The 13066-nt window shown below is 42.8% G+C and overlaps 1 protein-coding gene and 1 pseudogene across 2 annotated transcripts; one reads left to right on the forward strand and one right to left on the reverse strand.

Moving 5' to 3' along the window:
* Positions 1-2810: 2810 nt before the first annotated feature.
* Positions 2811-4979, reverse strand: LOC308170803 (green-sensitive opsin-3-like; the record flags this gene model as incomplete). The annotated part of the gene is made up of 5 exons (XM_080545644.1): positions 2811-2927; positions 3084-3323; positions 3491-3656; positions 3872-4040; positions 4619-4979. The coding sequence occupies 5 exons, from the start codon at positions 4977-4979 to the stop codon at positions 2811-2813; spliced, it is 1053 nt and encodes a 350-aa protein (XP_080401770.1).
* Positions 4980-6048: 1069 nt separating this feature from the next.
* LOC308170898 (eukaryotic translation initiation factor 3 subunit G-like) lies at positions 6049-7800 on the forward strand (annotated as a pseudogene). Its single transcript has 7 exons — positions 6049-6117; positions 6512-6538; positions 6666-6770; positions 6923-7112; positions 7238-7355; positions 7478-7591; positions 7690-7800. The product of its transcript is annotated as a eukaryotic translation initiation factor 3 subunit G-like (transcript).
* Positions 7801-13066: the final 5266 nt, after the last annotated feature.

The raw sequence follows: 13066 nt of genomic DNA on the forward strand, positions 1-13066 counted from the left end.
GTTTGTAAACAATAATTGTAAATAAACACTGTATAGCTCATTTTGGGGGGTATTCCGTCAATGTCACAAAAGAAGAAAAAAAAGAGTAAAAAAACATAAGCCCAGATTTTCCTTCAGCGACGTCGATGGAATACCCCCTTGGTCAGTCATTGCAGCCAGAGCTCTGTGATTGGTCAGTCATTGCAGCCAGAGCTCTGTGATTGGTCAGTCATTGCAGCCAGAGCTCTGTGACTGTGAGAGTAATTACATTTCTCCAGCCCCATCCCCCAGCCGCTTACCAAGAACATTGGCAGGGAGGCCGTTATCTTATTGTTCCCAGATTGCCCCTTTAGGAGCCCGGGAAAGCAACACAACCTGATGTCATGTAGCCTGCAGGGGGCGCTAGAGATGTATCAGAGACTTCTGGATTATGCTAGCGGCTAGCCAGATCTATAACATTCACTGTGCACAGACGGTTCAAGTGATTTCTGTAATGTGTTGATATTATCTATCCATCAGCCTGTGAAATGTACCTGATTTAAACAACAGTTAAATCCACACTCTGTATGCATACCATGCAAGTGTCCCCGATGGACACACAGAGTCGATCTGGGTGGTTTACTCTATGAATTAAAGTGAAAGCAGAAAGCAACACATCATGTGCACCATTTCCCATTGAAAGCGGTTAAGGCCCAGCAGACATCCATTAGTTTCAGTGGGATGTGGTTCGCACCATTGCAACTCAGCTGCACAAGTCTTCGTTGTGTTCCGGATTCCCCAGGAAGTGCATCTACATGTGCATTATAATGTGCTACAGCACTCGGGGTGAAAAGGTCATTCTTCTTTATTAAGCCATGTTTTGGACTGTTTTTTCCTAGACTCGCCATGACTCCTTGTCGCAAGTTTCAGAGTATGACGTCATAATGACGCAGTTTTTGCAATGCGCACGTGTCAGTGTGCGGCCGTACCACCTTGTCAAGCCTGATCTCGTCAGATCTCAGAAGCTAAGCAGGGCTGGGCCTGGTTAGTAACCTGGATGGGAGACCAAAAAGGGTGAAAGCCTGGTTGCCGTGGCACATATATGTGGCTTGGGGTTGGCATGTTCCCCCCATGTCCACTAGGGGTCTCCTTCACCCCACATGGAAAGACATGCCAAAGTGATCACCCGTCCCTGACCACGATGGTGAAGAACGCTACTTGGTCCCCGGGGCGCCGGGCGTCGGTTCAAGCCGCGCCAAAAGGGCGACCGCTGCCCCTGGCTGCCAGTGGAGGAATGGCAGCCCGGATGGGTTACAAAGGCAGAGGACAATTTCCACCTGGCGACCCGCCGAAGATAGTGCATGTGCTTGTGTCTGTGTGTGTGTTCACCTAAAACTTGCATGTGTGTGATCTGAGTGTAAAAACTGCCGTGTGTGGCCATTAAAAGACCATCAAGGTCCGATTTCTCTCAGTGCATACGCAAAACATGCCGGCATCAATAAGAGGAATCAATCAACTCTGAGGCAGACGATTCCGATGCATCAAACTATTTGGAACCGGTTCTCAACTGGAACTGGTTAGCGGTTGCCATTCCTGGTTAGGTTTGGGGTTATTAGCTTCGAGGTGGTTATGGTGCCGTTCTGACACTAAGGTATTAGCAACAGCAATTCGCAAACAAAAACGAACACACACTTTTGTCTAAATTGTTTCAAAGCAGACTTAAACCTGCAATGTTCCTGTTGCAAGTCATGGTTATACACCCGCACGCTAATCCCAACCATAACCTCAACTCCAAGCTACAACCTATTTTATATCTGACAGTTGCTCACATGCATGCACACATGCGTAGCCGGTAACTACTATCGTGTGCAGTGCAGACGCACACATCCTGAAAATGACTGGCCAGGAATTATTATCACTGTCCTTGTTCAATTAACTGTCCCTTAACTTTCAATAGGTTACTGTACATGTCCCAGCAGAAATATCAGAGAGTCGGGAACCACTTATAGCCAAGTAGATAATGTTGTTTAGTGTACAGTAACCACATACAGTATAGTCATTTATGGGAAAGTGTTAACAATAAATAACCAACAACAAGTTTTTCATGCATGCATTTAATTAGTCCTAATTTAATATAAAACATATGCAGTACAGCAATTAATGTATACAATTGAAACAAACTAGTCATGGCCTGTGAAGACAAAGTGAAGCCCCAGACTGACTGTGCTATTAGCCACCTCCGTGGTCATGCCAGTAAAGGAGGTGGCTAATAGCACACAAACAAAGACAAGAGTGAAAGTCACTCCAGCTTGAAGTGTGAGCATTCAATTCATTGACAAGAGCTGAAGTGATTTGCTTCCTTATGTTGCGTTCCGTCTTAGTTCTGAGCTAAGAAAGTGAAACAGATGAAATGTGGCTCGTGATCTAGCCTGCTTTGTTGTGTTTCCATCCATCACTGAATGTAGCGGTGTCGCTGCTGCTACCAGCCCAGGCTGACATGTTCCTGCGCCTCAGCAGAGGATGCAAGCAGAGGAGGACGTGGCCAAAGACACATTTGTTTCAAAGTTGTTAGCAGTGTCGCTCGACAAAGCATAAATTAACCTTAAAAGTTCATATGAAATCAAACCATTCTTGCCCTCTTTTCGCACAGTTCAATGCAATCTGTAAATTCATAGCCACAGCAAGCAACTGAAGTATTCAACAAACATACAGAATAAGAGATTTGCAGGCAGGTGGGAGATGCATGAGCACATCCACTCTGTCAAATGAATGAAATATTTTCTTTGTACAAAAGTCCATAAAATGAATGAGGGTAATAGATGATAGAGCTGATTGAGGACAGTCCAGGTTGTTTATGCAGGGGCCACAGAAGACACTTCTGTCTTGCTGGCAGAGGTGGAGGTGGAGGACTCCTCATCACCCATAGGGTTCTTGCCGCAGAATAAGGTGGTCAGCATGCAGTTACGGAACTGTGGAGAGAAATAACCAGAGGCAATAGAAGTTAAGCATCAGAAATCAAGGTTATTATTCATTTTGTATTATTATTATTAATATAAACTAAATTAAAAAGTGTGGTTTGCACATCAAAGTGAAGGAGGACAAACCCATCCAACCATATCACCCACCTGTTTGTTTAGCAGCACATAGATGATGGGGTTGAACAAGGCTGAGCTCTTGGCGAAGAAGGCTGGAACAGCCATGCCCTGTGCGCTGAAGGCAGCTCCTTTGTTGAGGAAGATCCAAGCAGCCAAGGAAGCGTAGGGGACCCAAGCCAGCAGGAAGCCAAAGACCATCAGGATGCACATACGTGTCACTTCCTTCTCAGCTTTCTGGGTGGACGCTGATTCTTGCTGAGAGGCTGCAGCCTAAAAATGTGTTGAGCAAGACAGTGGGTTTATTAGATGCCTGCTATACACAGTAAGGGCGTCTCCTAAGTAAGTCAACATTACAGACTATTCATATTCTAGTAATAACAATAATAATTCCATAATGAGCATGTACATATTGTATTTTTAGTAGTGTTTAATCTTACCGCTTTGACTGTCAACACAAGGCTTCCATAAGTGAAGAAGATGGTGAACACAGGGAACATGAAGTGGCAAGTGAACATGTAAATGACGTATGACTCATTGTTGAAGTTTGGGTTCAGAGTGTAGTAATCGGGTCCACATGAGCACTGCAGTCCCTCTGGGAGATACCTATGAGAAATATAAATACAATGTGAAATTGTATTCCAATTTGATTAGGTTACAATGAAATTAGTACTATTTTCATTATAGGAAACTAAGACTATTTCTACCCACTTTTTATAATTCTACCTGGGAATTAACTAAATGTGCTGGTGGGGCATAATCAGAATGGCAAGTTGAAGCCATGTTATCTTACAGAAATGAACTACCCAAGACAGTCTTACCTGGACCAGCCGAAGAGAGGAGGAGCAGCGCATGCCATCGCCATGACCCAGGTGAATGCAACCCCTGCGGCGGCATGGTTGTTCCCAAACTTGAAGCTTCCCATGGGCTTGCAGACAACAATGTATCTCTCAACGGCCAGTACGACCAGAGACCACAAAGAAACCTGACCTAGGATGGAGAAGAGAGAGGGTGTTAAATAGTTTGCCTGAACCATTTACTAGGTAGATCTGGAACAGTTCTGGCAAGACTAGAGTTGGAGAGAAACATTATGGGGTTCTTGTAAATATAATCATCTGCTAAATTATCATATTGTAACTTCATATAATCTGAATCTTAGTAGGGTTTACAGTGAAAATATAGGTCAAGTTGTTACAGACACAAGCAAGTAAAGGTGCAGTCTTGTTGCAGTTGTCATCAAAAAATCTTCTAACAAAGGTGCAGACATTCATGAAATAAATAAAATAATAACGGTTTACTATAAGATATAACAACTGACATGCTGCTGTGAACACACCTAATTAACCATATACATTGGGGTAAATATGTATTCAACAATGTTTTAATTCATCATACATATTTCCATTGTAGCTATTCACGTGAAATTTAGACCAGACATCAGGTATCATTTCAATAAAACTACACAGCTAAAGAAATTGTAACATTCCAATCCGTAAAACTATGTGCAATAAAGGGGAATCACACAGTAAAGAAGTATTGAACACGCTAACAGCAAAAAAAAGTCTCACCTCCGAGTGTCGCCATGAAGCCCTCGAGGGCACAGCCCATGGGCCCAAAGACGAAGTAACCATTCATTGCAGACACGATGGTGATGGTGAATCCAAAGCAGACCATGATCATTCCAGCCACAGCCAAGTTGACAAGAATGAAGTTGAGAGGTTGACGAAGCTTCTTGTTTTGAGCTGTGACCATCAATGTCAGACCATTGATGGGGAAACCAAAAACGATGAGGAAAAACATGTAGAATGCGAGTAGGTAGAACTGCCATTTTTCCCCCAAGTAGTACTGTGGGTATTCATAAGGACTCCTCACAAGCCCAGTCCGGTTGGACATGGGGATGTAGAAGTTGTCGCCCTCTGTGCCGTTCATCTTCTCTCACTGGAAATCTCCAATGAATGGGTGGTAAATAGAGCAGGCTGTCAACCCTTTGACGGTGGATGCTAATGGTGCAGATCCTACTGCCTTAACGTGTCCAGGGTAAGGGTTTTATACCCTTAGCAGGACACTCTCAGGGGATTTTCAAATTGGGCTGAATTAGAGCAGGGGACAGGGTGTGTGGGTGGTAACAAGCTTAAGTCCTGTTGTTAATTGAGCTTAACCTCTGACATCGGAACAAAGTTCAACCAAAAAAAGGATTTGTTGTACCGATAATCAAAATGTAGATATGTAATACACATTCCTAATGTGTTCTCAACTAGGCCTACAGTACATGAACTGTACTGAGATTGTTTTGTTAATTCATTGCAAAAGGTGACCATTTTCTTCTCTTTTCCTGAAGAGATTTCAGAGAGAGATTCAGATTTCAGAACAAAAAAATATTTAAAAAGAGTCGGATCTTTCGATTCATTGATTGGTTCAGTTACGCTGACCCCCTTTCCACCTCTTCTGACTTCGATTAATGGCATATTGTAGTAGACAATTTAAATAATGATGATAGCTTAATCTTATCAATTAAAATTAAGTAACATTTTGTAAACATTAAATAACCAATTGGCAAGCCTAACTGCTCATCGGTTTTTGTGAATTCCCATGTTTGGGCGGTTTTTCAGAAGAAAAATAACGATCCACCCAGAAAGGCGAACCGACTCGGTCGATTCACTCAAAAGAACAATTCATTCGCAAACTGCACATACTGAAAAAAACGATAGTCATCATCACTACGGCAGACGGGCAGCAGCGGCTCCCTCTATGGCGTCAGGATTGTGTCATATCTCACACACAATAAGTGTTGCACGCGAATATAAGTTTCACACGCGCAGATATTAACTTCGCAAGCGCGGAGATCAGTTTCACACAGTCATAAATTAACCTTGCAGGCGCATGTCTGTGCAATTCAGAACTCTATAAAACAATTACCAGCAAAGTATGTATTTGCAAAAGATGTCAGTTTTCTCACGTAACATACCATATTTTACTAAATATACTTGTCATCGTCCTCATGAAGCTGCCAGGGCTGTTGCAGAGGCCCTGCGGGAGACGGTTGTACTCGTACAAGCCCATGGGTGTTGTCAACGCAGAGTACTTGCGGTCTTCTTCATGCAACGGCATATTGTAAAAGCCGGATGTGAGGTCCATTGTGCTGAAGAATGTGTTCCCACCCAGGGCAGCCAGACAGTCAGCTTGGTGTGGCAGGGGATGGGCATCCGTCAGTGTCCGTTTGTTGAGCCTGAAGCCTGAAGTCTGTGCACACACGCAAGTCACCATTCTTCTTCCACACCAGGACGAGAGGTGCGGCGAAAGTCGCTGGTAGACTTTCTGATTCCATCTCATTGAGGACCTGACGGAGCTTCTGATACTCACCGGGTGGGACGCGTCGGCAGGGCAAACGGAACGGCCTGTCATCAGTGAGCCGAATCCGATGCGCAAATCCTTTAGCTTCACCGCAGTCCAGGTGGTGAAAGGCCTCAAAAGCTGTGGCGCGGAGAAAGGTAGGTTGAGGAGATCTGCATGATCAGTGTTCAATTAGAAATGTTTAAACATATATATTTAAAAAGTAAGCTGGTACTGTCATGCAGCTTGACATTTATTTATTTTTGTACTTTGGTCACTCATTAGAACTGGAAGAAGTTTGGCAACTCTGAGTATGATCAGCAAGGCCCCAATGTTGCTACCACCCCGGTCAGCGACGATGTCTTCATGGTTTTCATCTCCAGCAAAGAGGTGAGGTGTCAGATCCTTGTTCTTGGTCTCACAAGCTATTTATATGATGTCATAATATTATTATATTGAAGTAGTTTACCTTTTGTGTTCAGTTTGAGCTCTAGTGTTAGTCAGTTCTAAGAGTCTTAATATTGCTTGCCATGCTCTTCCAGGACCTGAATGCCACAGACCAGGATGAGGACCCGATGAACAAATTGAAAGGACAGAAAATAGTGTCCTGTCGAATCTGCAAAGGTGACCATTGGACCACCCGCTGTCCCTACAAGGACACACTGGGCCCAATGCAGAAGGCGCTGGCTGAGCAGCTTGGACTGACTACTGGAGACAAGGAGAAGGCTGCAGGTATTGTAATTGTAATGTTCATAGCTAATAACCTCAAAATTATGCTTCAATGAAGGTACACAGTTGTGCATGCTGTTGATTGACTCTAAAATAGACATGACTGATTGATTATTGTTTCGTCTCAGGCTCCGCAGAGCCCGAGCCTGCCCAGCCAAGCACAAAGCAAGACTGGGAAGTATGTGCCCCCCAGCCTGAGGGATGGAAGCACACGTAGAGGAGAGTCCACGCAGCCCAACCGCAGAGGTGTGTTTCAGTGTTATTAGAGGGACTCGGCATCACCCCTGTCTCTTACATCAGCATGTTCATGGGCCTGATCTTAAACTCATCTGGATGCCATGACTAACTTAGTGCATTTCCTTCTACAGCCGATGACAACGCCACCATCCGCGTGACCAACAGATCTGCAGGAGCTTTTCAGGCCGTTTGGCTCCATCTCCAGGATCTACCTGGCTAAGGACAAAAACACAGGCCAGTCCAAGGTGAGCACAGAGGAGGTTTAAAGGTCATATTTGTGTGTTTCTATAGTGCTGTTTGGCTCTAACAAGTGCCTCTTCTGTTTTACCTCTCTCTCCTTCAGGGCTTTGCCTTCGTCAGTTTCCACCGCAGGGAGGATGCAGCCAGAGCCATTGCAGGAGTGTCAGGATTTGGATACGATCATCTTATCCTCAACATGGAATGGGCCAAGTGAGTATTACATTTTGATTCTTATGGGAAGAGCAATAAATGCTTTAGATAAGATTCATGTTTGCTTTAAAGGTGCAATCTGGGATTCAAATTCATAGAGGGACTGACCATCCATGAGATAAAATGATTGTTTTAACCATGTTTTGAAGCTATTAAATGTTTCTTTACAATTATATTATTTACAAACAATACTAACAGTACTTAATATAAGTCCCATATTGCCCTTCTAACTAACCCAATGACTTTCAATTGTTTATTTTTTCCAGACCATCAAACAACTGAGGCGGTGATATTTCAGAAATATTCCAGGAAGATGCCAGATTTTATTCTTCATGATCTAGAATGTGTCTAAATAAAGCAGTGATGAGAAACTGTCAATTTCTTATTACATTGGTTGTTACATAAGATATGTCATGTTGACAGCAATGGAGAAACCAAGATTGTTTTACCACTTTAAGGATATGAATTACTACATCCCACCCTCATTGTATGTAGTACTTTTGATGCTTACATGTACTGAATGGTACTAATGAATTAATGAATGAATGAATGAATGGTCTTTATTGTCATTGCTATAGTACAGGTACCAAACAACGAAGATTAGGAGGGGAAATTTAGGAGGCTCTTGACTTGACTAAATAGAATAAACTTATATAGCGCCTTATTCCAAATCGCTTTACATTCACACACCAGTGACGGCATGCTATCGTGCGGCGCCAGTAATTTGGGGTTCAGTGTCTTGCCCAAGGACACCTGGGGATCGTATTTCTGAATCGCGAACCTTGCGATCATTAGACGCTGACTACCTCCTGAGCCACAGCCGCCCCTGAATGTTATTGCGGTGTATACAGTGACAGTAAAGCCAATATACTCCAGCAATTTCGACATCAAATGATGAATGTGAGTATTCAGTTGATATTTTCAATGCACTTAAGTACCGTATTTTCCGGACTATAAGTCGCACCCGAGTATAAGTCGCAGCAGGCCAAAAATGGGGCATGAAGAGGAAAAAACCACATATAAGTCGCACTGGACTATAAGTCGCATGGTTCAAGGGAACGGGCTTGGCGGAATCAGCGGGGAAAGAAGACCCTGTTGAGCTTGACTCTAGTCTGGCACTGTGAAGAGACATGAGAGGATTTGTAAGCCCAGGAAGGACATAATTCACGTTAAAACTTCTTCTGAAAGGTTAGAAATACTTAAATTATCGAGTGTAAAGCCAGGGCTAGCTAGCGCGTTGCTAACGAAGGTTAGCAAAATGGCGTCGCGGGAGCAAGCAAACAGGATGGAACAGCCTCTGAAAGGTAATAAATGACTTTAATATCGTGTATAACGTTCATAATAGCGTGTATAACGTTCATAATATAGTGCTTAATGTCCACATTGTCGAGTGTAACGACTATTTATCGTGTATAAGGCCATGACAAAGATAGCTTGGTGAAAAACGGAAGTAGTTGGGATGAAGGGCGGCCTACAAACAATGCAACATTGAACAGCCTCTGAAAGGTAATAAATGACTTTAATATCGTGTATAACGTTCATAATATCGTGTATAAGGTCCATAATATCATGTTTAATGTCCACATTGTCGTGTTTAATGTCCACATTGTCGAGTATAATGGCTATTCTATCGCGGATGTGGCGCTAGCGGAAGTAGCAAAATAGCCTCGCGGGGGTAACTTAGCAACATAGAACAGTCTCTGGAAGGAATAAATGACTTTAATATCGTTTATAACGTCCATAACATTGTGTATAAGGTCCATAACATCATGTTTAATGTCCACATTGTCGTGTTTAATGTCCACATTGTCAAGTATAATGGCTATTCTATCGTGTATGAGGCACTAGCGCAGGGGTAGGCAACCTTTTTGATATGAAGTGCCATTTTTTAATGTTCTTGTTAGTCAGTGTGCCAACCACAATATCAACATTAATTATGACTCGACATCAAACCAAACCAAACAGACCAACAGATCTGCAATTTTATTCCACAACATGAACAACAATTTTCAGCAAAGAGCTATGTATGCAAAGCCATGTATGCTAAATAAACCTAAAAATGTAACTTACTGAAACTTGAACAAAATTACCAACATAACATCTAAGACAACTAAACTTTGTGATGCGTAGCACAACTTTAAGCAAATTGGAGCGCTCAATTTCTACCAAAGTTGCTAACTGCGCTCCCTATGGTTATCATTTTAATAAGTAGGCCTAACTGGAGGGTGATTATACAAGGGTCTTACTTGTATGAATTATAATTTATATTTATATAATTATTTGGTTGTTACTTACATTTTATTCTTTTATTCCAACCACAACAAACATATATATTTTTTGGGTTGCAAAGAGCTATGTATGCAAAGCCATGTAAACAGTCCTAACAATCAATGTCGTGATCCCTGGCCCTGTTTTCCTTTGCTCAACTCCATTATCTGGGGGTGGTACTTGGTCACTTTAAGTTGCACACAATTAATGCAACCGCTCCCCTCTGTTTCCCGACCATGGCAGGGGCACCATCTGTTGTCACTGCAAAAATCCTGCTAAAGTCAATCCCTCGCTCTACAAAATGCTCGATAAGAACTTTAGCGATGTCCTCACCTTTTGTTGTTTCTGGCATTGGTTTTAGGCAGCAGAGCTCCTCCCTTACAGCAGAATCACAGTATCTTGCTATGACAGCCAGACGTGGCATGTCATTCACATCTACGCTCTCATCAAGTGCGAGGCTAAACACCGTCGCATCTTTCAAACCAGCGGTCTGCTGCGCTTTCACGTTTTCTGCCATTTCTCCTATTCTTCGTTCCACACTTCTGTCTGACACTGGGATGTCTTTTATTCTTGATTTTATTGTGTCTTTGTTTGATAAGCCTTCAAACAAAACATCTGAGCTACAGAGGAAAGCCTCCTTAATATATTCTCCATCAGTGAATGGCTTTCCACGTTTCGCAATGCAATGAGCAATGCGAAAGCTTGCTTCAGTTGCGTGATTTTTAGCAGTGGCAAATGCTTTAAAGGTGCTGGCCTGCTTCCCATACCTTGACACAGCACGTCTTATTGATTCGGCCTTGTCTGCTTCATCCTTGAACGACTTGAGTTATATTGATACAAGTATCGAATCGAATTCAGAATTTTACTTTGAAAATTGGCGCCAGAATACGGCTCTCGTGGAGTGGATGAGAGACTAGGGCTGCATTCGTAAATTCGCCCTGAGAGCGCCGGAGCGTCCCCGAGACTGCCTCTAGTCCAGTCATGTCAAAGTCAAATACACAGGGGGCCAACATTTAAAAATGGTACAAGTGGAGGGCCGGGCTGGTTCAATGTTTATTAAAACTCGCAATTATTGCACATATTGAACCAATACCAATAACACAGCCTATATTGCACTTAACATTAATCATTACATTAAATTAAGTAAAACATAAATAAAATCAGTTGCAATATTTTCTCAAGGCTCTTTTAGTAATAAATTGAAAACGTTTTATTTTTTATTTTTTTTAACAGGTAAACAGCTAAATGTAATTTTCATTCAAAGCTCAATGGCAAGATAAATGCAAAAATGAAACAGCATGCATTAAAAACAAATCAGTGAGCTGCTCCGATCCTCACCAATGACTGTCTTCTATAATAAAATTAGAAAAGTTAGTGCAAACTTGCAAAAGTGCAAAACAGTTGCATTAATTTCTTAGGCAACATTTCCCTGGGTCCATTCAACTGGAGAAAAAAAAAAAAATCCCTTCAAAGAAATATCAAGTCCAAGTCCTTTCTGCTCACTTGTCTGAGGCTGAGCCCGATACTTGGTGTCTCATCTTGAGTAAGTTCATTCATGTTTGGGGTCAGGCTCTGAGCTGAGGAAATCCTCAGGATTGAGTTCAGATGTTCATCACTTAGACGACTCCTATGTGATGTTTTGTTTAGTTTCATCAACGAAAACAGTTGTTCACACACGTATGTGCTGCCAAACATAGACGGCGTGCGAGCAACTTGGGTGCGCAGCTCAGGCATTGTGTCGGGGATGAAACGAGCAAACTCAGCAGCGCCACGGACTCAACTGCAAATGGATTGCTGAGCAGTTGAAGCCTGCTTTTTTGGGCTTCAAAGTCGGAAAATCTCCGCCTGAATTCGGCAGCAAGTATGCCGACTTTGTCAGCAAACTGTACTCGGGAACACTCGGGAACACTCGGGAATTGACGGCGATGTTTCGGCCTCCACTGTGACTGTGCTGCTGCTGCTCATGACGAGTACTGAAGTGAAGAGAAGACGCGGGGTCGCGCTTGCTCGCGGGCACTCGGTACGCGCCAATGCATCTTGGGACTTGTAGTATTATGGTGCTGCGGGCACATAATACTGCGGGCCGGTTTTAATAGTAATTAAATATCATCCCGCGGGCAAGAGAGAACTCATTCACGGGCCTGATCCTACTTGGTCCCATTGTGACATTGAACCCAGTGTGCGCGAATTTACGAACGCGGCCAACATATATATTTTTTTTTTTTTAAATCCCATTCTCGCACTTATTGATTAGCTGTCGCGTGCCACTGTTTAAGCTGTCGCGTGCCACTGCTGGCACGCGTGCCATAGGTTGCCGACCCCTGCACTAGCGGAAGTTACTCCTTGGTTCATGTCAGTCAGAGATTACCGTATGTCAGTTCATGTCAGTCAGAGATTATGAATTATTGATATATAAGTCGCACCTGACTATAAGTCGCAGGACCAGCCAAAGTATGAAAAAAACCGCGACTTATAGTCCGGAAAATACGGTATTTGGACAGATTAACTTAAGTTAAATGGTAGTGGTCACTCGCTTATCTCTTGCACAACACTTCAGGCTTGTGGTCGTATCTTAGGTGATGCAGCACCCAAAGGAGACATTTATTTGTAGTTGAGCGTCGACATGAACACCTCTGTTCATTCTGATACTTATGGTGAATCACGAATAAACACTGAACTTTCCATAAGCTTAAATATGTAGCATCAGTACCAATACAGGAGAGGTTAGCACCTTTTCATATGTAGTATCAGTACCAATACAGGAGAGGTTAGCACCTTTTCATATGTAGTATCAGTACCAATACAGGAGAGGTTAGCACCTTTAATATGTAGTATCAGTACCAATACAGGAGAGGTTAGCACCTTTTCTGGTGTAGCCTCTAACTTATTTTGTATTATATCAGGAGTTCAGAAACATTCCTGTTCACTTCTAAAGAAAATGCCTACCAACATTAACATCGATGCATGTGAGGAATATGGCCAAATACTAAACTTTAAAGATC

This window comes from Nansenia antarctica (assembly GCF_963989245.1).
Source record: "Nansenia antarctica genome assembly, chromosome: 15".
NCBI classification, from domain to species: Eukaryota; Metazoa; Chordata; class Actinopteri; order Argentiniformes; family Microstomatidae; genus Nansenia; species Nansenia antarctica.